The sequence below is a fragment of the Elgaria multicarinata genome, chromosome 2, assembly GCF_023053635.1.
Source record: "Elgaria multicarinata webbii isolate HBS135686 ecotype San Diego chromosome 2, rElgMul1.1.pri, whole genome shotgun sequence".
Lineage (NCBI taxonomy): Eukaryota > Metazoa > Chordata > Lepidosauria > Squamata > Anguidae > Elgaria > Elgaria multicarinata.
In genome coordinates, this window is record NC_086172.1 from 93,149,790 (window position 1) to 93,172,030 (window position 22,241).

A 22,241-nucleotide genomic window follows, 5' to 3' on the forward strand; every position below is an offset into this window, starting at 1 on the left:
TAGCACAACACCATCATTCCACACTGCCAATAACTCGCATTAATGTTTGTTATCGGCTCATCTCTGATCTTTCTAAAAGCGGGATAAAGCTCAAAAAGCATGGGACATATCCTGTAGGTTGTCAATGTCATGTAAAGGACCCACAAACATCCATAAGTAACCAATCACAAATGTGCAATAAAAGCCTTGTGTAGGAATGCTCTAAGTAGTTCCCACCAGAAAACCAACTCATTGTCTACAGCCACTTAATACTCTTTCACATCCCTGTCCCCACTCACCATGTACTTCTGTCTTCCTGGTCCTGCACAGCCCCTCAAAGTTGTTAACCGTAAGAGGCCTGCCAGAGAGGACTGGAACAGTTGCAGCTCTCCAATAAGAAGACCTGTTAGCATCACAGAAGCAGATGATTATTGTGTAAAGGTGATAAAAAGGTCACTCTTTCTAATAATGTTGTTACTGATAAGCATAGCATTGTACAGCTGTAGCTTCAAGTTTAAAAGGTGATTGATATTTATTACCTCCTCATTTGCACTGCAAAATCTGGCTGCCAAAGAAAAAAATTTCATTGAAAGATTTTGGTGGGGAAAAAGTCTTGAAGATGGAAAGAATCAGTTTGGTAGCAGGATTATCAGATTGCAAGGTGCATCTCCTTGAAGAGGCATGGAAGTTGCTAGGATAGACACAGACTCACTCTTTCCAGACACTCCTATTCATCCTATATTTCTAGATGTTTCAGGACTTGCTTTGTGCTAGGGCTCAACCCTGACATCTGTTTTCATCTTTTTCTGGACGGTAAGTGAAAATGCCTTTTCTACACTGAATAATTACATAGAGTTTTCACATATCAGAGGTTAGTGAAAGATTTCTAGAACAGAAGGTTGTATTTCCAGAAATACATAACTCCTTTCCCCCCTAGAAATTAAATGATGGGTTCTTTGAACTACAAAACAGGTTACAGAACTGCCATTTCTTCCTCCAGCTGTATAGCTCCTCACTTACTAACCTCCATCCCTGTGTTTTATTGCCCTCTCTTGATGATGCCTGCTGTGGTTCTCAACCTTCCTAATGCCGCGACCCTTTAATACAGTTCCTCATGTTGTGGCGACCCCCAACCATAAAATTATTTTCGTTCTTCTCTACACGATCCATTGTCATGGGATGGTTTGCTAATGAAAATAATACATAACAATAGCTTTAATAATACAAAAGATGATACGTGACATAGTTCAGTCAATACAGTTTCCTAAACCATCGGAAATATGTGTTTTCCGATGGTCTTAGGCGACCCCTGTGAAAGGGTCATTCGACCCCCAAAGGGGTCCCGACCCACAGGTTGAGAACCACTGTGCTAAGCATTATATACAAACAACAAGGGTACAAGTAGCTGTTCTGAAACTTTAGAATTCCTTTCCCCAGAATTTGTGAGGGCAAGTGTCTCCAGAAAGCTGTCCTCAAATACAAATTTTGTTGCTGGGTATAAGTGTGGGTCTATGTTAGTTGTGCACCTTACATTTAATGATTCTACATGTTCTTGGGCATTAAGCATTTTTAAACAACATATGCAGCCTAATCCTATGAATATTTACTCAGATGTAAGCTAGGGTGACCATATGAAAAGGAGGACAGGGCTCCTGTATCTTTAATAGTTGTATTGAAAAGGGAATTTCAGCAGGGGCCTTGTCCTCCTTTTCATATGGCCACCCTACATAAGCCCTTAGATCAGTAGAATGTATCGCCAAATGCATATAGAATTTTCATGCAGCCATGCCATGTGATCAGGAACACATACTGTATACTAAGGAGTAAGCCCCATTGAATTCAGCAAGACTTATGTCTGAGTAAACACACTTACATTGCACTGTAATCTAGTATAGGAAGATTTTTGTTTATTTGTTTTAAGTAGGCCATGAAAGGTAAATTACGGCTTACTTTAAAAAAGAAAACAAATGGATTTAATGTACAAAGCACATTGTGGTAAATAAAGATATTAAAGAAATCTACAATGGATTCAAATTAGTTTAGATTTCTATGACTCTGACCTGCAGATTTTTAGCAGACTGGCTTTTTCCAAGTTGCACAGAGTTGTGGACCAATTTGGGGAGGATTTGTGCAAATGCGCATTTGCAAATGAACAAAATGTTCATATATCCCTCAAAAAAAGAAGCTGATTCCATCAATGAGCAGAATGAAAGATGCCTGACAATCTGCGAAACACAGATGGAACAAATTTAAGGAAATCCCTAGTGGTAACAACACAGAAGCATACCCCACCTGCCATGCACAGCGGTTCCATGGTTGTATCCTATGCAACAGTTTCATTTTATTTCAGTTATTATATTTCTGACCCATCCCATAGCTGAAGCTCTCTGAGTGATTCACAAAAATTAAAAACCATTGAAATAATTATAAAGTATAAAAACCATTCACGTAAGGACATAAACAGAAAGCACACACAACAATGTATATTTAAAACAATTTAAAAAAATCGGCCAGAGACAGTGTACAATCTGATCAGAAAGACTCATACGTTGCCAAATGTCTGAGTTGCCAGTGACCAGGATCTATTGCTCAACTGAAGTAACCTCAATGTTCTTCTGACTCCTGTGTTTGCCTGGGGCTTGGTGAAGGTTGGCTGCCCGTGGTGGCACAGGGCTGCTATGTTTCCCTTGGCATTTGGGCACTGGGGGACAAGGTCGCATCAGTATAGCAGGTGTGTGCATTGCATATTAGACAATAGTTTAAAATATCACAGTTATAAAAATGTAATAAAACCTTCTCAGAGTAGCCAGATAGATTTTGTGAATATAAAACAAGGAAGGCTATTTTAAAATATCCCACCTCCCACAGGATCTCTGAAAAGAGCACTCATATTAATGCACAGAAGTATTGTGCCATGTTAGATAGGGGGGCAGCAGGAGAGTAAACAACGTCAGATAAATCCAAGTGGAGCTAAAATGTCTAGTCAGAAAATTACAAATACATTTTTAAAGTGGAATTGTTAGTGAGGTTTTTCAATAACATGGATTATTTACCGTCACTGTTGTTGCTGCCACTATAGGTCACAAATGGATTTTTCACTTGGACGCCTGAAGGAGCTCCAACATTGTCCAGCATTGATATTCGAATCCCTCAAGGTATAAACCCCACATTACAATAAACACTTTTTGCAAATACCCCTAGTCCAGCAAGGAGATTTCTGTGAAGAAATAAGCTTCTGTGCACGAATCAGATACAGATGAGTATCCATACTGTGGAGGCTGGTGGCTCTAATTTCAGTGGAGATGTGAATCCATTCTAGGTTTCAGTCAGTAGTATCCAAAACATTAAAGGAGCTATCCAATGTGCTGAATCCTATCTCCAAAATAGGTTCAGTGCCTTAGATAGTTCTTATAGAGTTCTGGAAGGTTCTGACAAACTCAGAGTGGATTTGCAACCCCACCAATATCAGAGCCACCAGCCTCCACTGCATCCATACCTATATCTGTACCAGTACTGCACAGTGTGGATGCAGATATAACTTCCCAGCCATCTTTGCAATGTGGATGGAAAGAAAAATGGGCCTATCTGTTACCTAAAGCTGTCTAGATTGTGGGCCAACAGTGAATCAAAACTTCAACTAAAATTCTTTCTATTATTACAGGTCAGTTAACAATGATCGTGGGACAGGTGGGCTGTGGTAAATCATCTCTCTTGCTAGGGATACTTGGGGAGATGCAGAAGGTATCTGGGAATGTAATCTGGAACAGGTAATTTTATTTATACTTTATCTTTTATTTCCCCTCACAGACATGTTCTTAGCAGCAATTAAATTACTGCTGGGGTGAAGACCAAATTGCATTTATACTGTAAAAGTTAAGATGGCCTGCTTTCCTTGCTTAACTCTTCCATACACCGCTACAACTAGCACCTAGTAATAAATATGCATACTTGTAAGTAATCCCTGCTGATTTTAGACAAGATATAAGGATGCTGCTTTAAGAGTCTGATTCATCATCCAAAAACTGCATGTAAAGAAAGCAGAATTGTTGGGTGGAAATTCTGTTTACCGAACTTGTGCCAAAATGATCTCATGCAGAGTCAGTGCTATCTTGCATCAAGCAACCACCATAGGTTCATGGATAATGGCCCTATCTCACAAAATAATATTTACTATGCTGATAGGCAGTGGCTTTGTTGAATCATGTCAGGTCATTAAAAATCACGTCAGGTCATTAAAAAGAACAAAAGCCCAGTGCTGAATCCAGCTGTTCACATTGCAAACCTCCTACAACTGTTCACATTGCAAAACTCCTACAAATGTTTATTTTCTTAATAATATTGAGTGCCCTTTGATCAAATTATATGCAGTTATGATCTTCTATTTGAAAACAGTTTGCAATGAATATTCAGTTTTATTTTGTGGCTTTTGACAGGGGGAGCTCTCAGACGAAGTTGTTATGGCATCATTCACAGAATGAATATAACATCATCTTCAACTTGTAAATCTCCAATATTTTCCCACCACTACTTCCATCTTTTCTCTTACTGCAGAAAACTGTTAAGAAAATTTGGAAGAGTTACACGATGCTTTCTCATTGGTAGTGCTAGGAGTCCTCTCCAAGGAAGAACCCAGTGTCTCTAAAATACACCCCAAAAAGTACAGTAATGGAACATACTGCTGTTAGTAGTATAAATTAGCTCCTTTCCAATGTGTAGTTCTTCCTATTACCAAGGTCTGTTATGGTAAGGTCTTGACTGAGATCTCTATATGTTCATCCAAAATCAGTATGCGCAATTAGTGCTCAGAAGCAGGTTTATGCTAACAGATCTTCCGACCACCAACAACCATCAGTGCAAAGGGGAATAGAACCTCCATAATACACAGTCATCAATCAAAGTGCGCACACAGTATAATTTACACACACTGCCTAGCAGATTATCAGCACTGTCACCTCTGCTGAATCATCTGTTGGTTTAGTGATGTGCTAACTGGAGCACCTGACATTTCTATTTTTACTTTAAAGCATCTGCAAGGGCTCCAGATTTGATCAGACCAGTGGCACTAGGAGAAGGAATAATTAACCTTTCTCCCCATGCTGTTTGCCCTATCTAAATTCTCCCCATGCAACTATTGATAACTTTGCCTTGGGGTTTGACAGGTATGTGCTACCTCTATAGGAATGTTTGTGTAAAGTTGTCTTCCTCACTCCGTTTGACATCAGTTGCACTATTATTAACTAGATCCAACTTAACAGCCCTTGATTGGCCTAAAGAGTTGTTCTAAAGAGTTTCAATAAAGTTCCAGGGGTTTTTTTTCCTTTTAAATTTTTTTATGTGTGACAAAATTGCATTACTTAGCTCAAATTGAATAAATGGATATTTTAAGTTGATTCCCACCTATCTGAAACCTCCCAAAGGTAACTTTTTTTTTTACACACTCACCATTATGTCCTAATTTAAGTCTTTAATGGAAGTTTATTCCCACCTCAGCTCACCTGGACAACAATAAAATAAATAAATAAATAAATAAATAGGTAAACTGATTTTTATGGTGCCAAATAGCAGCTTTCCTCAGGCACATACGAACTTAAGAAGTGCCATTCTGGATCGGACCCTAGCACTCCGTTCACACAGGGGCCAACCAGCTGTCAACCAGGGACCAAAACAGCAGGACATGGTGCAACAGCAATCTCCCACCCATGTTCCCCAGCAACTGGTGTACACAGGCTTACTGCCTTGGACACTGAAAGTAACACATAACCATCAGGGCTAGTACCCATTGATAGCCTTTTCCTCCAGGAATTTATCCAACCCCCTTTTAAAGCCAGGATTCAAAAACAATGCTGCCAAATTAAGCGTTGAAACTGGAGTTTCTCACTGCTTACTGCTTTTGAAGGAGTGTGGATATTGGGGAAAGGATGATCACATAGCATTGCAGTAATCATGGCTGATAAAACATTATGAAGGTTGTTTATTTATTGCATTTCTATTCCCCTTTCTGAAGATTACAAAAATTGGCACGTTACAAAAGTTCAGAAAATAAAAACCATAATCATATGGAAAAACATTAAAAACCACCTATAAAACATAAAAATGTAACAATGATTTAAAAAGCCAAGTTAAAAAGATGTATTGTAACCCCTTTTCTGAACATAGAGAGAGAGTGGAGAACAGTTGCAACTCTACAGGTAGTGTATTCCAGAGGGAACAACACAGGAGAAAGCCTTTTCCTGCATGCCTAATACATGGCCTTTTCAAGCGAGGGTACCTTTAAAAAGGGATTTTCCTGCTGATCTTAATAACCAAGCAGGTTCATATCAAGATAGGCAGTCCCTCAGATAGCTATTGTTCTCAAACTGAAACAGCTCTATGAAAAATATTTTGCAATATGCATACAAAGTGAAATATAATTATTAGTTTTCCTTTGGGCAAATTGCTCATATTTACTTATATAAACAATTTCTTTCTTCTTCTTACTGATGATACAGCAGTATTCCAGACAGCGAGACAGGAGAAGATGTCAGGTATGGTAATTTAAGTAACTTTTGGTAATCATGACTCCCTAAATCTATTATAGCACAATGAGCAGTAACCAGTGGTGCCGCTCCATATACGCCATTGACATAGCACTAGCGTAAATGACTTCTAGTGAAACACCAATAACGTATGCTAGTGTGGCAGGTTTTCTGGGGATCCCATCATGCAAGCATGTGCTAGTGGTGTTGTGCTAGAGGTCATTTATGATAGGACTACATAAATGGTGTAAGTGGAATGGCAGTGTTGGATACTGCCCAAAGAAACAAAAGAGAATTCTGCTTTACTAAGGCCACAGCTAGACCTAAGGTTTATCCTGGGATCATCCAGGGTTTGCCCCTGCCTGAGCACTGAATCCCCTGTGTGTCACTTAGATGAACAGGTTTGACCCCTGGACAATCCAGGGATAAACCTTAGGTCTAGCTATGGCCTAAGTCTCTGAAAAGGAAGAAAACCCAAAAATCTGTAGGACATTTACATTGGAATGGGCTTATGTCATAAAATGACTATCACTGTAATCTAGCTTAACTATATGGAGTTGGGAAGATTGCATAGGAGAGCCTTTGACCATTCTGGCTGAGAATGCAGAGAGTTGTGGATCAATCCTTCTAGATGGCACCAAGTTAGAGAAGACTGCCATATGAGATAGCCATGGGAGCAACTCATCAATGCAGTCTCCTAAAGATGTTTGTCCATCAGAAAACCAACCATGTCAGATGAACATCATTGTGTACGGCATAGTACTAACCCTTTATGATTGGATTAAAACTAATAGGCAAAATAGCAGACAGGACCGACTCCTACTTGTCAAGAAATTGTGGCAACCATGATGCAGCTATCCTAACTTATTTATAAAGTTAAAATATCAGTGAGAAACCTAGCCTGCTGTGATTTGAATGTCTGTGTCCTTTTGCTTATACATCAATAAAATTGTTTAGAAAAATTGACCTAAACTCTATTTTCACATTTTACCCCAATACCAGTGCTACTTTAAACATTTATTTTTATTAAGCATTTCAACTTAATTTTTTACTTAATTGTGCCAGATCTACACCTTGTGTCAAATCATTACAAATGTGGAATAAAGACCAGGGAATAACACTATGAGAGTGGAATATGTATGGAACATGGGTTGTGCCCCAACAGTTATCAGTGCACCAATACTGCTATAAAGCAGTAGTGTAGATCTAGCTCTGGGGTGCAGTGCACACTGCAACATGGGAGAAGTAGAGAGATGCATTCCAAAAAGAAGAAAAAGGTATTGCTGCAGATATGAAATTGGTGAACACAGATAACTGCAGCTCACAAAACACTGGTCTATATTAATTTAATAGCCAAGCTAAAGCTGGTAGAAAATTCATTAACTGGGAATTCTGTATAAAAAGCTATAAGTTTCTTCCTGATCAGAGGCTTTAAAACTGTAGTGCTCTCTTTTTAAAGCTACCTGATGATAATAATTTATCTTAGAGTTGTCATTGGCTTCAATGGTATATGAATTTCACTTCATATCAATGCATAGTTAATCATAAAATGACATTTATTTACACTTCTCAGTATTGGAATACATGTGTTCTTTACGTATTTGCTAAAATGAATTAAAATTAATATTTTACTATATACCTTTTCTTCAGTCCAGAGAGGGAAACAGCTGTAGACATGGATAACAGGTACTACATTTTGAAAATGAACTGGAAAAACTTTCAGAGGTTTCTGCAAAACTAAACAACCTTAGAGACAAATAAATGAACTTCTAGACAAGTCAGATGTGGACAGCAGGGACATGTCTCACAACCATTATTTTGCCACCAGGACTGTCAGACAGGGCTGCATTTTAACCCCCTTATATTTTAATTTATTTTGTAATGACCTGGCTTCTGACCTTCATGTTGTTGAGTCCAGCAACCCCAAACTGTGCTGATGATTTGCTGCTGCTTTCGTTGTCCAGAATAGGCCTAAACCATTTATCTTTTTTTGTAATAAGAACAGCTTGACATTAAATGATAATAAATCCAGGATCCTAGTGTTTACAAAAGGCACAAATGGATCTTAAATGGTGGTTATACACACTAACTTTTTTCAAACACAGAAGAAGATTTATGCTTGCTCATCTTATCGTGCTAGTCAGTAGTGATCATACGGGGTAGATGGACAAATGTTCTGAGACAGTATAAAGCAGATTTCTAAGTTCATTCAGATATCAGGGAAACTCTTGACCACTATGCTGGCTGAGCAATTGTGCCTTATGGAAAATATTAGAAGTCATAATCTATATCATTACAATTGTCCAATATTTTGGAATGAGGGCAACCCATATATAGAACAGCAATATCCAATGTTTTTAAGGCCTAAAACTCCTTTTCCTGCATTGCTATTGAGATTAATCACACGTAGTGCCCATTGCTGATACTACTTTTTTGCTGGAAATCATTTGGGAGTAGGCTGGCATCTCTTTGCTTAGTGAAAGACGCTTCCAACCTAAGCTTTGTAGGGTTCGAACAAATGGAAACAGACAGACAAGGAACCTGTAAGGGTGGGGGCATGCTCAAGGGCTTTATTATCGGAGTGACATTTTCAGTGGATTGAGCAATGGAAATATGGTTTCAAACTGATCATGGCTAAGGCCATTATTGAATTAGTGTTACAGCTGTATGAAACACATGCCAGAACGGGGTGTAGCCTCATATATGTTGCTTTCTGTTTGGTAAAATATCTCGCTCTCTTCCTATCTCTATGAAATCTAGTCATAGAGATGAATGTTTGTAAGCCAAAATTTATAAACTTATCATGATTCAACATAAACAGGAGTTCATCTCTGAAAACAATTCAGAGCTCTTTCCATAACACCCAGTATTGCTGAATCATTGAGGCCCAATAGAGCCCATGCAGTTAAATCAAACCTTTTCAACCATGCCATCCTTCATATTTAATTAATATGGCAATATTATACTAATCTAGATCCACTTATCACAGCTTTTGCCACCCTAAAAATATTGTTCAAAGAAAAGCATAGCTGAAATAATGCTGTAATACAAAAATCAGAAATAAAAGCTACTATAGAGTAACCTGGATGTAACCTTATATAGGAAGGATACACAAAGATTGCATGAGAGATATGAAGTATAAAATTATATTTAAAAGAAGACATTGAAATAATACATTAGTGAAGAATCATTTCAGGGTCTGTTTAAATAAATAAAAAGGATAAAGTGGATCCTGTATATTTTTTCTCCAGGAAAAGAGGATCAGTGGCATATGCTTCCCAGAAACCATGGTTGCTAAATGCTACTATGGAAGAGAATATCACTTTTGAAAGCCCCTTCAATAAACAAAGGTAATGTATTTAAGTGCTGTGTAAAAGCAAATAATAAGTCTCCTTTACCACCCTTAGAGTGAACCTTCATTATAGTTGCTGACAATGCTTCTTTCCTGGGTAAATGTGCAATTGTTGAATTGTTATATCTTTGATAAGTAATGATTTGAAACATCTTGATTGAGGATCCCTCTTTCTTAGGAGTCCCATATTATTATTATTATTATTATTATTATTATTATTATTATTATTATTATTATTATTATTATTATTTTGACAGCAGGTGTAATTCACCAGCTTGACTAAGTACCAATTTAAACATTACAACACTCATATGGAAGCAAATGGGCGAGTTCGCACCATGCTCAGCCACCCTGAAGATAAGCCACCATGGATTGGTTATTCGCTTGATAACCCACATTACACCTGACAGACTATTAGGCACATTGAGGTTTGCCATGGCTTGTTTCCCCTCAGTCTTCCCACGCACTCCCAGGATGTCGCTCAGGCATCTTTGCAGCAGGAATCTTCATGTCCTCATTCCCTACATCAGCATCCTTTCTGCAGTTGGTCCGCTGGAGTTGCTGTCTCACAAGGGAAACTTCCCCACCACACATCAGATCACAAAATGCATATAATTTTCTGAGCCCTTCACACACAAAAAAATTTAAAATATTTGAAGCCTTGCACAAGTGTGCAAGAATGCAAGAGCACCTGTCTACTATTTAGCCCAGCATACTGATATCCCCTCTCTTGTCTTTGTCAAGTTCATCCTCCACTTTCGGTCTTGCCTTTCCAGTGAACACCTTTTTTTTTAAAAAAAAAAAAAGCTGCTTCGTGTAGTACCGAAGAAATTACACCTGCCCGAAAAGCTGCTTCTTCTGCAGCTGCCAGCCGCTTTCAGCTCCCCCTCCCACTTTGTGCTTATCACTTCCTGCCACTGGTCTGTGTTTTAAACTGTCATATATGGGTTACAGAGCAGTGAAATTATGCAAATTTCAAGGCAGAGCAGCGAGTGAGAGGGATTGGTAAAGATACACAATTTTCAAGGGAGACAAGTGAGGTGGATCAGTAAATCTATGCAAATTTCATGGCAAAGCAGGAAATTTCATAACTCTTAAAATACTGGGAAAATAAAAAGTGTTTGAAAGAGTATAACATAGGTGCCATGTGAACCTCTCTTGGCAGCTCATTCCACAGCTGGAGTGCCAAAGCAGAGAAAGCCCTCATCCTGGCAGCCACCTGCTTCACTTCCTTTGGCAGGAGTTCACAGAGAAGGACCCCTGAAGGTGATCTTAGGGTCTGGGCAGGTACATATGGAGGAAGGCATCCCTTCAGATAACCTGGCCCCAAGCTGTTTAGAGCTTTGAATGTTAATACCAGCACTTTGAATCAGGCCCGAACCTGGACTGGCAGTCAGTGAAACTGGAGAAGTACTGGCATAATGTGGTCTCATTGGCCAGTCCCTGTTAACCATACTGCCCTGTTTTGTACCAGCTGAAGTTTCTGGACCGTTTTCAAAGGCAGCCCCATGTATAACGCATTGCAGTAATCCAAATGAGAGGCTATCAGAGCACGGATAACTAGCTAGGCTCTCTCTGTCCAGATAAGGGCATAGTTGGTATATGCTAACAGGCTAGAGCTTTCAATTATGTGCAAGCTGCCCTGACCAACATAGAGTAAAGCTTGCATTTGCTACATTTGGCATGTGATAATCGCCAAATGATATTATTATATAAAGGTCTATTACAAATTAAACTTCATGAAATCTGATGTGTCCTGCAAGAATTCCTCAAATTTCACTTCATCTGATATTAGTTCAGAAAGTTAAACTGAAAATGGACAGAGAAAATATTAATAATAACAATAATATAGTATTATTTCAGTAAAACTTCTGTAAAACAGCTGATACTGAAGCATTTATTATCTAGTGTCAAATCATCATCATCCTTGAAGGCAGCCTAAATATATTTTTAAATTTTAAAAATAAAAAATTCCTTTATAGATCACGAAAATATGGCATTGTAATCTTCAGTCCATTTAAATGAAATTCTTTTAAGTCAATTAGAAACCCACAACTTCAAGTGCCTCCCATTTACTGTGCAATGACATCTCTGAATTGCACAATATTTCAGTGTTTATTATATCATTTTTATTTATCCTGTCAAGCAACGTCTCCAGAGCATGAGCTGTCAAATTCAGTATTAGAAGGATGATCTTCGAATAATGCATTTTCAAAGTGGAAAGTGGCAGGAACATATAAAATAATTAAGTAACCAATGAATTTGTGTTTGGTGGAGAGCCCAAATATTTCAATACTAATTGCTCTTTTTGTGGGGCACAACATTGAACTGCTGCTTTGGTTTACCATCTTGTTCTTTGGGGTGACATTTGTTCTGTGCCTGTGTTAGATGTTCAAAGGCAATGTACTTTGAGTAAAAGATTCTGGGAGGAAACAACATGGAATGGACACTACCTTCATGCTCAGCTTGTGAACTTCCAGAGGCTTCTGGCTGAGATCTAAAAGACAACAATCCACTGGATTACATAGTCCTTTGGTCTGATCTAGCAAGGCAGTTCTTACGCTCTTGTCTTCTTGCATTTCTCTTAAATGGGGAGCATTCCCTCTCTAACTCCTGAAGAGAGCTCTCACAACTTCTCTAAATGAGTGATTTATTGCACACTCATGATTGGCCACTCATGGAAGTTTGCGGGTCCTTTACATGATGCTGTCAATCTCCAGGATGTGTCCCGTACTTTCCTCTAATAATCTTGCTTTTTAAAAAATGGAAATAATGCACTATTTAAATTATCGTGGGATTTCCCCAGCATGTAAAGATGGCGTAGTGCTATAATTCTGCCACTAGATTGCGCTGTGTCATGTAACAGAATAGCATTGCTGAGAAAGGAAGTTTTCAATTCAAAATCATGTGGTCACTGTCTAAAGGAACCAGTTGCAAACACTGAAAAACTCCGGAAGAAGAAAACCCAGTAAGGAGGAGGGGGTTCCTTAATGTAGAGACATATTCAGTCTTATGTTATCAATTATATTATCTGTTATATTATCAGTTCAGGACCCATGAGAAGACTAATTGAAAAATGTCATTAAATTCTTATGATTACATAAGAAGGGTAGTTTAGTGTTCATCTCCTTTTAAAAACAGTCAATATCTCTTTTTCATTTGTTTAGTACAATATAATCTGCTTACCAGAACCAGAAACAATCGAATGCCCACTCCTAGTGCCCTCCAGATGTTTTAGACTTCACTCCCAGTCTCCTCAGGATAATTGGGAATCAGAGAATGCTTCATCTATTTTTAACATTTGAATCCCCTATAGTGCTTTATTAGCTAAAACGGCACTTATTCGCCTGGAATAGACAGTGTTCCCATTAGAACAATTAGTGCTTAGCAAACATGCCTTTTCCAGTGTGTGACTTTACCAGCTGATTAATCTTGCCTGTTAAAGCAAGTAAAATGTGCTTGTGAGGCAGTCTCCATGTGAATTGACAATTACCAGTTCTGTTTCCACAGGTACGAAGCAGTAATTGATGCATGCTCTCTTCAACCTGATATTGACATACTTCCTCATGGAGACCAAACCCAGATTGGAGAGAGGGTTAGTGACTATATACAAGATTTTTTAAAAAGGTTAATTACCCAAACTTGTCATGTGTTCTTAAAATTCTAACTATTATTTGAGAAAACCAATTTGTAAAACAAATACACTTTCAGATCATTAGTTGAAAAGCTTTACGCTTTGTAAACATTATCGTTGCTTTAGCTAGCAAAGCATCTCTTTCAAGCTGCAGTCAATATTCCTGATATCACCAAAATACTGTATTTGAGATGTATACTTACTGAATACAAAAACAATTTTCAGTTATCTAGAATGCATAAGAGAATGATATATTTGAACACTCCTTTTTAAGTACAACCTAGTGAGGTGTGCCTTTCCTTAATATGACAGGATATGTTTACTTATTCTCATAGAAATCAATGGTATCCATTGATTTTATATGAAAAACGGATGGGGCTTCTGTTGGGGACTAAGCTGAAGTGGGTGAAAATCTTAGCCTATGCTCCAGATGCCAGTAACAATTATCACACTGTGGAGGGGCCCAGCATCTTCACCCAGGATCAGGGTTTCTGGCAATCAGGCAACAGGGCAGATATTATTGCTTTAGAAGACCTCCCCAAATGATGGATTCAGGCATCTGCTTGAAGGATGCAATAGTGTAAGCCAAGCTGATACAGATCAGAAGAAGAAAAGGTGAAGAGAAAAACTAAGATGCAACAGATAGGATGCAGAGAAAAGTCTAGCAATGCTAGGAAGTGATACAGTAATGCTGTACTTTTAAGCCACCCAATAACCAAAGTTCACTGGGTGGTGTGCAATACACTGCACAAAAGAGGTTTCATTGCAAATAACGTCTCAGCTTCTGGAAAGCCTAGTATAGCTTGAACCGGGGAATTGGCAGTTGCGGTGGGGAGGAGGGGAATAAAGGCTTCACATACAGGCACACATAGGCTATGTGGTGCCCTCCATTGGCGGGATGTGTGGGAATTTGATATAGCAGAATAGGGACAGTGACCACCCTGGCACCTTCTGGTGATTGGTATGTCCTGCTCATTGTGAGTTTTATGCTTCCTGTGTCAGGATATGATATGCCTTTGGAGATCCTCCTACCTCATCTACTCAGAGTTCTACAGCTTTGAGTGAGGATGACGTGGGGTGATCTTCCCACACTCTCAAAGTGTCAAATAAGAGAGGGGCCAATGTATGTTTTATGAAATACAGAAACGATGTGTTGGATTATAGCACTTTTACACCAAATGTCCCTTTTTAGCCAAGAACTTTCTTAACTGCCTTGTGATGATCTCATAGATTCAGTTCTTTAGCTCCAAAATGGGAAAGAACTTTGACTTCAGGGGTTATTATGAGGGTCAATGATAAATAATAAAACTCTGTACTTTAAAAGCGGTATATAAATCATTAGTGAAAGTAATCGGGTAAAGCTTCTTGAAAATGAAGATGCTCTCTTTTTAAATAGCTTTTGGTATCTTGGTGTCTTGTTCAGAAGACACATTGTTTTAAAGTACACCTGGTAAACTCCAGGTGAAGGTTTAGTAAAGCAAAATTTGAGCAATGTTGCCTCCGAATTGAGTGTGTGTGTGTGTGTGTTATCGAACTAAATAATGTTATCTTTTACCCCAGGGCATTAATCTGTCTGGAGGTCAGCGCCAACGGATCAGTGTGGCAAGAGCTCTTTACCAACAGACAAATGTTGTGTTCCTGGTAAATTGACCATAACTAATTCTACACTGAGGCTTACGCAATGCTAATTTTACATGTATTAATGCTTAAGATACATTGCTATGAGGGCAAGGAATTAAAGTCATTATAACTACACAAAAAGGAAATGAAGAGAGAGAAGTAGTAACATCTCTGCACAGAAACTATTATCAATTTTGAATATAAATACACTTTTCCGAATTTAATGTGAAATGTTTTGCACATGTTTCTAATCATGAACCATGTTTAGAAATGCATGTGTTAAAATGATTGAGGAAGTTATTCATGATGGGGGAGCTCTTGTACTTGTTGGAGCTCTTATGCCTGTAACAGACTGGGCTGAAAATGTTTAAATGTTAAAAAAAATTATTAATATTTAAAATGATAAGAATCCCAAGTTTCTATTGAAATAAAACAGTGGTGCTTCTGTTTATTTAGTAATGGTAGAGGGAGAGTAACATTCAAAATAGATGTTACAAATATAAATAAGGGGGGATGTGTATGTGTATGCACACAGTTTTATCTTCTGGTCCCCAGTCACCTGATGTGTTCCTTGAGACCACAAAGGTTGTGCATTCCTGAGTTAGTTAATGAAATTGATTATTTGCTCTAATTGTAGACATTTATAGATAAATATGTAAATCTTTGCATGTATTGAATTTGCATCTATAAAAAAAATACACAATTATAATTCAGACAGAATAATGGCTCTGTTAAAACCCTGTAGAACAAAGGATTTATCTGACACTTCTATGTTAATTATGGGACATGGATCGATATTGCATTTTCATACTTAATGCATTGATGAATATTGGATTCTTATTATAAAATTTCAACTTTCACATTTGTCAGCTTCAAACAATTTTTCAGAAACTCTAAAAATTATAATGCAAAATAAATTTATTTTTTCCTAAATATCCAAAAACAGTCTCAACCCTAAAAATGCAGGGTAGTTAAAATATTTTGCCCTACGGTTACAACTATTTTTACAAATACAATGAAATGTGAAGGTAATATAAAACAATATAGCAGTTAATATAAACTATTTTAACTTCAGTAGATAAATACAATGAAATAACTTCACGTAGTTATCTCTTAGGAGGACCTCTGTCATCCTCCCTGCCATAGTGACGGCTGCTTTCAGATCTCTCTCTCTTTTCTCTAAGGGCTAAAACGGACATTACTTTAAATCCTTATCTACATCTTTTATTCATTTTTAACCTGGATCAGGCCTCAGTCTGGATCAGGCCCCTAGGGTTGGGGTTATGGAGAGCTTTAACCTCCTTCCCCACTATGGGACTGATCTGTCAGGGGCTCTGCACCTACTCTAGAGTAAGAATGGGGGGGGGGAAAGACCAACCTGTCCAGCGCCAATGGGGTGTGCCCACCCGAACATACCCTTGGTCACATATGTGATTCTACAGCACACAATTAAGACAAATTTGTTCTACATAACATCTTAATGTTAAAATCACTGAAATAAACAACAAGGGAGACATTCAGTGTATCTAGAATTAACCTCACTTACTCCTACTTCTATACCTTTTGCTGTACTGTGAAGCTTTTGCTATGCTCTATGTGATACATTCTCCCCTTCCCTCAAATATATTTTCTCTAAGTCATTGCAGCCAAACCAAAGCCTCCAGCCTCAAACAATCTCCCTCTCTCTCTCTGCCAAAATTTCCCAATGGTCCAGCTGGCTGTGCACTTGTGGCCAGGGGTATTGCTTATTGCAGCTTATTGCATGGTCATGTCTAGTGACTCTTACTTTAAAAACCTCCGCCACCAGCGGCCTCCACCTCCTCTTCTCCTGCACAACCGCTTGACTCTGATGCACTCTTAAAACACTCTGGGTGGCAAACCAGCCTATCAGGGCCAAGTTACAAGTGCATCTGGGTTGCTTTCAGCCTCTTTCTGCCTTACACCAGCCAGTCTCCAGTCTCAAACAATCCCTCCTCTGCCAAAGTCTCCCAACAGTCCAGCCAGACCGTGCACTTGTATCCTGTGGCCAGGGGTAGAATGCCAGCTTATAGCTTGGTCACATCCAGTGGCTCCTGTTTTTAAAAAAACTGCCAGCTGCCTCTGCCTGCACCAACACTGGACTCTGAGACACTCTTAAAAGGCTCTGGGGCTTAAAAGGCTCTGGGGCTATACCTCTGAGGCTATAGCCTCTCAGACCTATAACTCAATTAATTGCAACATGTTAAATCTAAAAATTAGGTCACAATCAAATAGAAGAAAAGTGAAAGGGTAAAAATTAAAACAGTACAGGTGTAATAAAGTACTACTCTTGAAGTATGTAATAAAGTACTACTCCTGAAGTATTTAATATACCACTGCAGGAAAATAATGAGTTTCTGTTTTCTTTCTTTAAACCATATAGAAATAAGCTATTTATAAATAATAAAATGGCATCCACTGCAAAAGCAATTATGCACTGTTTCAGAAGGAATATCTTATAAGATCTTTTCCCTTGGTAGGATGATCCATTTTCTGCACTGGATATCCATTTGAGTGACCATCTCATGCAAGAAGGAATCTTGAATATGCTAAGAGATGACAAGAGGACTGTTGTTCTGGTTACCCACAAACTCCAATATCTTCCCCATGCTGACTGGGTAATGAACCTGTTTTTATTTTAGTGAAGAAACAGAAAACTGACTTGTCAATATTTGCACCATGTTTATAAATGTTTGTACCAGTATGTATGCATGATTCAGCCAAAGCTAAGTGCTTTATATGCCATTGATTGCAATGGGAGATATGTAAGCATATGCTTAATTTTCTCACTTTAATCAATGGAACATAAGAACATTAAGGAAAAAAACTGCATCCTTACCAAGTTTTTTTCCCCTCAGGTCCTTTCATATTCAGTAGGGGCTTCTTTAGACAGCGACTAATGATGACCACATGATTCATAATTGAAAACTTCCCCTCTGGCTAATGTCCCATAAAGTTCAGTGAAAGAGCACCACCTAGTGGTGGAATTAATCTCATGATTATTTTAAATACTCCATTATCACCGTTGTTATTTTTTGTTTGTTTTTTAGCAAGATTAGAGGGGGAAGGTGTGTAAGACATCCTGGAGGTTGATGACATCATGTAAATGATTCACAAACTTCCATGAGTAGCCAATCATAACCATGCAATATCGCTCATGTAGACTGAAGAGAAGCTCTAAATGTGTTTAATATTGGATATTTAATTCTTTGGACCCATTCGCACATAAAGAGAATCCACCCTTGGTGAATTCCCTTGCAGGGCTTCTTGCTGCAGCAGTGGTGGTGATTTTGAATATTCGAGTGGCACTGTAGCTTCTAGTAGTGTGAACCTGGAGAGGGTGGGTTGTTGGAATGGTTGACAAGCCACCCGCAATCCTAATACAGCCCATGGTTCTGAGTGGCTTGTCAACCACCCTAACAGCCCATTCTAGCCAGGTTAACACATCATGATAAGCTGCTGCAGTGGGCACTTGATTACCAACCTAGTGCCTATGGGTGCTGCAAGGCACCATGCCTAATAAGCCACAGTGGGCTGTGATGAACATGCAAAAACAGCTCACTATCTGCCTTTAGTGCTGTCCATGTCTTTGCAATCCTGGTAAAATATTTATGTTTTGTAATGTACTCCCATAGCTCTTGGCAACCCCATCATAGATAATGTTGCAGCAAGTCTCAGAGTATATCACCCACCTTTAATAATGCCACCTGAAACAGTTTCCTTCACACCTTGCTGCATGGAAGGGCTGACCCTGTCTCAGAATGAAACAATCTCGTCAGCTTTGGGAGTTTTCTCCCATTACAATCTATAGTCAAGCTATAAATGTACCAAGTTTCATCTTCCTGTCTCATCGGGAAGAATTAAAATTTGATTATATCTATGTATAAAAAACAATTGTTAGTGTATGGTTTAAAAAGTAAACTCACTTTTTGACAAGTTATTACTTAAAATCTTCCAGATTATTGCAATGAAAGATGGTACCATTCAAAGAGAAGGCACACTTAAGGATATTCAGAAATCAGAATCTGAGCTCTTTGAACATTGGAAAACACTCATGAATCGACAGGACCAGGAGCTGGAAAAGGCCTGTTTTGTTTTTCCTTCCTAGCATCTTAAAATTATTGTTCCTTATGAGATAAGCAAAGCACTTGTAGTTTAAAAATACTAGATGATAAATGAAGTTAGAAATCATTCAATTCATAGTGCCGAAGGAAACACCCTGCACCATTTCTCACGAGTGTGAGTCAGCAAGGTTTGGTATATGGCGGTGAATACTTCACATGCTTCTCCTTCCCAACCTGACTTACAATTGCTCTGTCAGTCAGCCACATATCAATTGTGCAGTATATAAACATAAGAGCTTTCACATCTCATAGTTTTGTGACAGAGCAGAGAGTAATTCTAGCCTGGCTATTAGCTAGGGCTCAGCAATGGGAGTGGACATAGAATCCTACACTCACTCCTCCCCAGTATGTTCTCGTGTGTGAATTACCTCCACACTGGGATGCTCCAAACCCTGGTTTTGAAACCCATATAGTTATCCTGCTCTCTTACTTCTGTTTAATGGCTGAGCCAGCATTATGTATGCATAGGCTTCCAGTGATAAATGGAATGTGTGTCCTGAGAGTCTCTTTGATCATGTATCTATATATAAAGGATTAATAATTCATAACAGTTAAATGCATTTGGCTCACTTCATTTCTAATAGCAAATTGATTTGAAAATATAAGTATTTGTTGCCACACACACACACACATACCTGTAAAACCCAGACTCACTTATTTCTCCTGCTTTAGGAGACCTTAAATGAACGAAAAACTGTATTTGATAGGAAGAATCTGCAAAGGACAATGTATTCTCGAGAAGCTCTCCTCCAAGATGATGAAGAAGATGAAGGTGAAGTAGTAATCCAAAACGGCTTGTTCTGATTAATTTTGCCCATGCTTATCTTTATAAAGTTTCAGAGTTCTAAAGAGAAAAAGTATATCATCATAGTCATGGAGCATGATGACAAAGTCATTCATATGCTGGTTGGGGTTTAAATAATAGTTCTGGTTGGCCTTTGTTACAGATGTTATTATTTTTATTTCAAATGTGTCATGCAAGAGCTCAGAATGGAGTATCTGGCATTTTGAGCCAGTGATTTTGCCTCCACGTACTAGTCAGGCACTTATCTGCCAGCTTTAGAGATGGAACTACATCACATTGGTTAGGCATGTCTACTGAAATAGAAAGGTTCCACTGAGTTTCCCTAACTATATTTAACCTGTTTGGGCTAAATTATTTCATTTCTCAGGGAACTTTCTGAATTTGCACACACATACAAACAATTCATAGTCAAATTAGTTGGCATAAACCCTGACAGAACCAGACAATTTTGTTCAAAATCTGTATTTTTGTTCTCACAGAACAAATGTAAAAAGAGTTGGATAACTAGTGTAAACTAAATTGCTGTCAAAATGACCACTCTTCCTCAATTAAACTTTTTATTCATATGCTACAAGTGCTAGTGGAAAGTTATCTACCATCTGAAGTTCAAACTTAACTTTATTGAGGGGGTTACATTACAAGACCTCCAACCATTATGAGATATCACTCCTTTTGACTACTATTGATTCTGTATCTAGTGAACCATCTAAAATTCATCTCTAGCTTTGCTAATATAAAATCTTCCATGTTTCCCTTTACTTCCCTCTTCCATCTTATCATACTGTGGCTTATGTATTCAAATACCTTACTGATGAAGGTTCAGTCATATCTAGCAAAATTGTCATGGCTACTGCTAACAAAATTGCCAACAAAATGTGTCTCATCTCCAAATGTGGTTAACAAGGATGGATAGTGGCAGTCACTAGAATTCCCATTAAAACCCAGAGGGATGATAAAAATTGGGATATTTCTCAAATGGAGAAACTGACACATTAAGCAAGCTGATGTCAAAAAACAAACAAATGTCTTAAGCAGTGGTATAGTGGAGGGAAAATGTTGGGGAGTGTATCTCCTGGTAATTTCTCAGAGCAGGTGTGATAAATCATCTACCAGGGGAATTGACAAATTGTTCTTGCTCTAGCAAGCAAATGAGGTGATAGTGAGGCATCCAAGTTTTACTTTGTTTGAACTAGCTTAGCATAGAGGAAATTGGAGAATGAGATACTTCTTTCCTTTTCTTTGATGGAGTCCTACTTCATACTAGCAGTTTAAATAGTTGCAAGATTCTAATTAAAAGTTGAAGGTTGCATTTCAGCTGATTGTAGAGATTTTGTTAAAGATCAGTGTGCTTTATTAGTTGAACCTGTATAGTCAAAATTAAACACCACTGTGTTCAATAGAGCTTACTCCCAAGTAATTATGGAAGGATTGCAGTTATGCTGATACTAAGGAATGGGTATTAAACCATGTGCTGTTGCTCTTTGGGGTAAGCATGTGTGTGTGTTATAATGAACTAGCTCTCAGTCTAATCTTGACTATATATATCTAATCTAGACAATCCCTCATAGAGGTATTCAGAAGGTAAAATGAGCTAACTCTCAGAGTTCCTTGGAAAAACAATGGTTTGCAAATGCCACCTGAATAAAGTAGCTGGTGTTTTAGGTCTTCTTTGCTTGCTAGGACAAGTTTAACAGGAAATTCTTATTTCAGCAGAACTAATTTTAGCTGCAAGTTAGAAGTAAAAAAAGACTTCAGAAGTCATACATAGGTCATTTTTCTTTTGGACTGCTAAGATTGGATTACTCCATGCATCTATAAATCATGGCTTCCTGAGAAAGTTCTGAGCAACTGTTAAATAATTTAAACACCGTTTAAAAGTAAAAGACTGTAAATTAATAATGAGTAGCTAATGCAAAGGCCTTCTACCATTTTATTTAGGAAATAGATCACTACAGATCTACATAGAGCTTTTCAGCCAACAAATCCTGTAATAGTGGGTTGATCCATTGAAAACTATAGATATATGTTAAAATGCCCTCTCTCTGGCATGTGAGAGGATAAGTATTGACACTCAGTCAATACTTACATTCATACATACACACGCACGTGCATACACAGGCTTGACAACCTCTATGTATTGTGAGACTGGGAAAGGGTTTAAGTTCATGTGCCTCTCCCCATCCTCCTATGCATA

At 38.2% G+C, this 22,241-nt stretch overlaps 1 protein-coding gene across 1 annotated transcript in view; it reads left to right on the plus strand.

The window, feature by feature from the left end:
- ABCC8 (ATP binding cassette subfamily C member 8) overlaps nucleotides 1–22,241 on the plus strand; it is a 94,623-nt gene that overhangs the window by 46,336 nt on the left and 26,046 nt on the right. Inside the window, exons 14-24 of the mRNA XM_063117211.1 lie at nucleotides 310–420; nucleotides 3,059–3,134; nucleotides 3,641–3,746; nucleotides 6,468–6,503; nucleotides 8,145–8,180; nucleotides 9,746–9,844; nucleotides 13,357–13,441; nucleotides 15,041–15,121; nucleotides 17,599–17,736; nucleotides 19,077–19,202; nucleotides 19,915–20,014. Coding sequence (XP_062973281.1) covers nucleotides 310–420; nucleotides 3,059–3,134; nucleotides 3,641–3,746; nucleotides 6,468–6,503; nucleotides 8,145–8,180; nucleotides 9,746–9,844; nucleotides 13,357–13,441; nucleotides 15,041–15,121; nucleotides 17,599–17,736; nucleotides 19,077–19,202; nucleotides 19,915–20,014 — 994 coding nt within the window. The remainder of the gene's footprint in view (nucleotides 1–309; nucleotides 421–3,058; nucleotides 3,135–3,640; nucleotides 3,747–6,467; nucleotides 6,504–8,144; nucleotides 8,181–9,745; nucleotides 9,845–13,356; nucleotides 13,442–15,040; nucleotides 15,122–17,598; nucleotides 17,737–19,076; nucleotides 19,203–19,914; nucleotides 20,015–22,241) is intronic.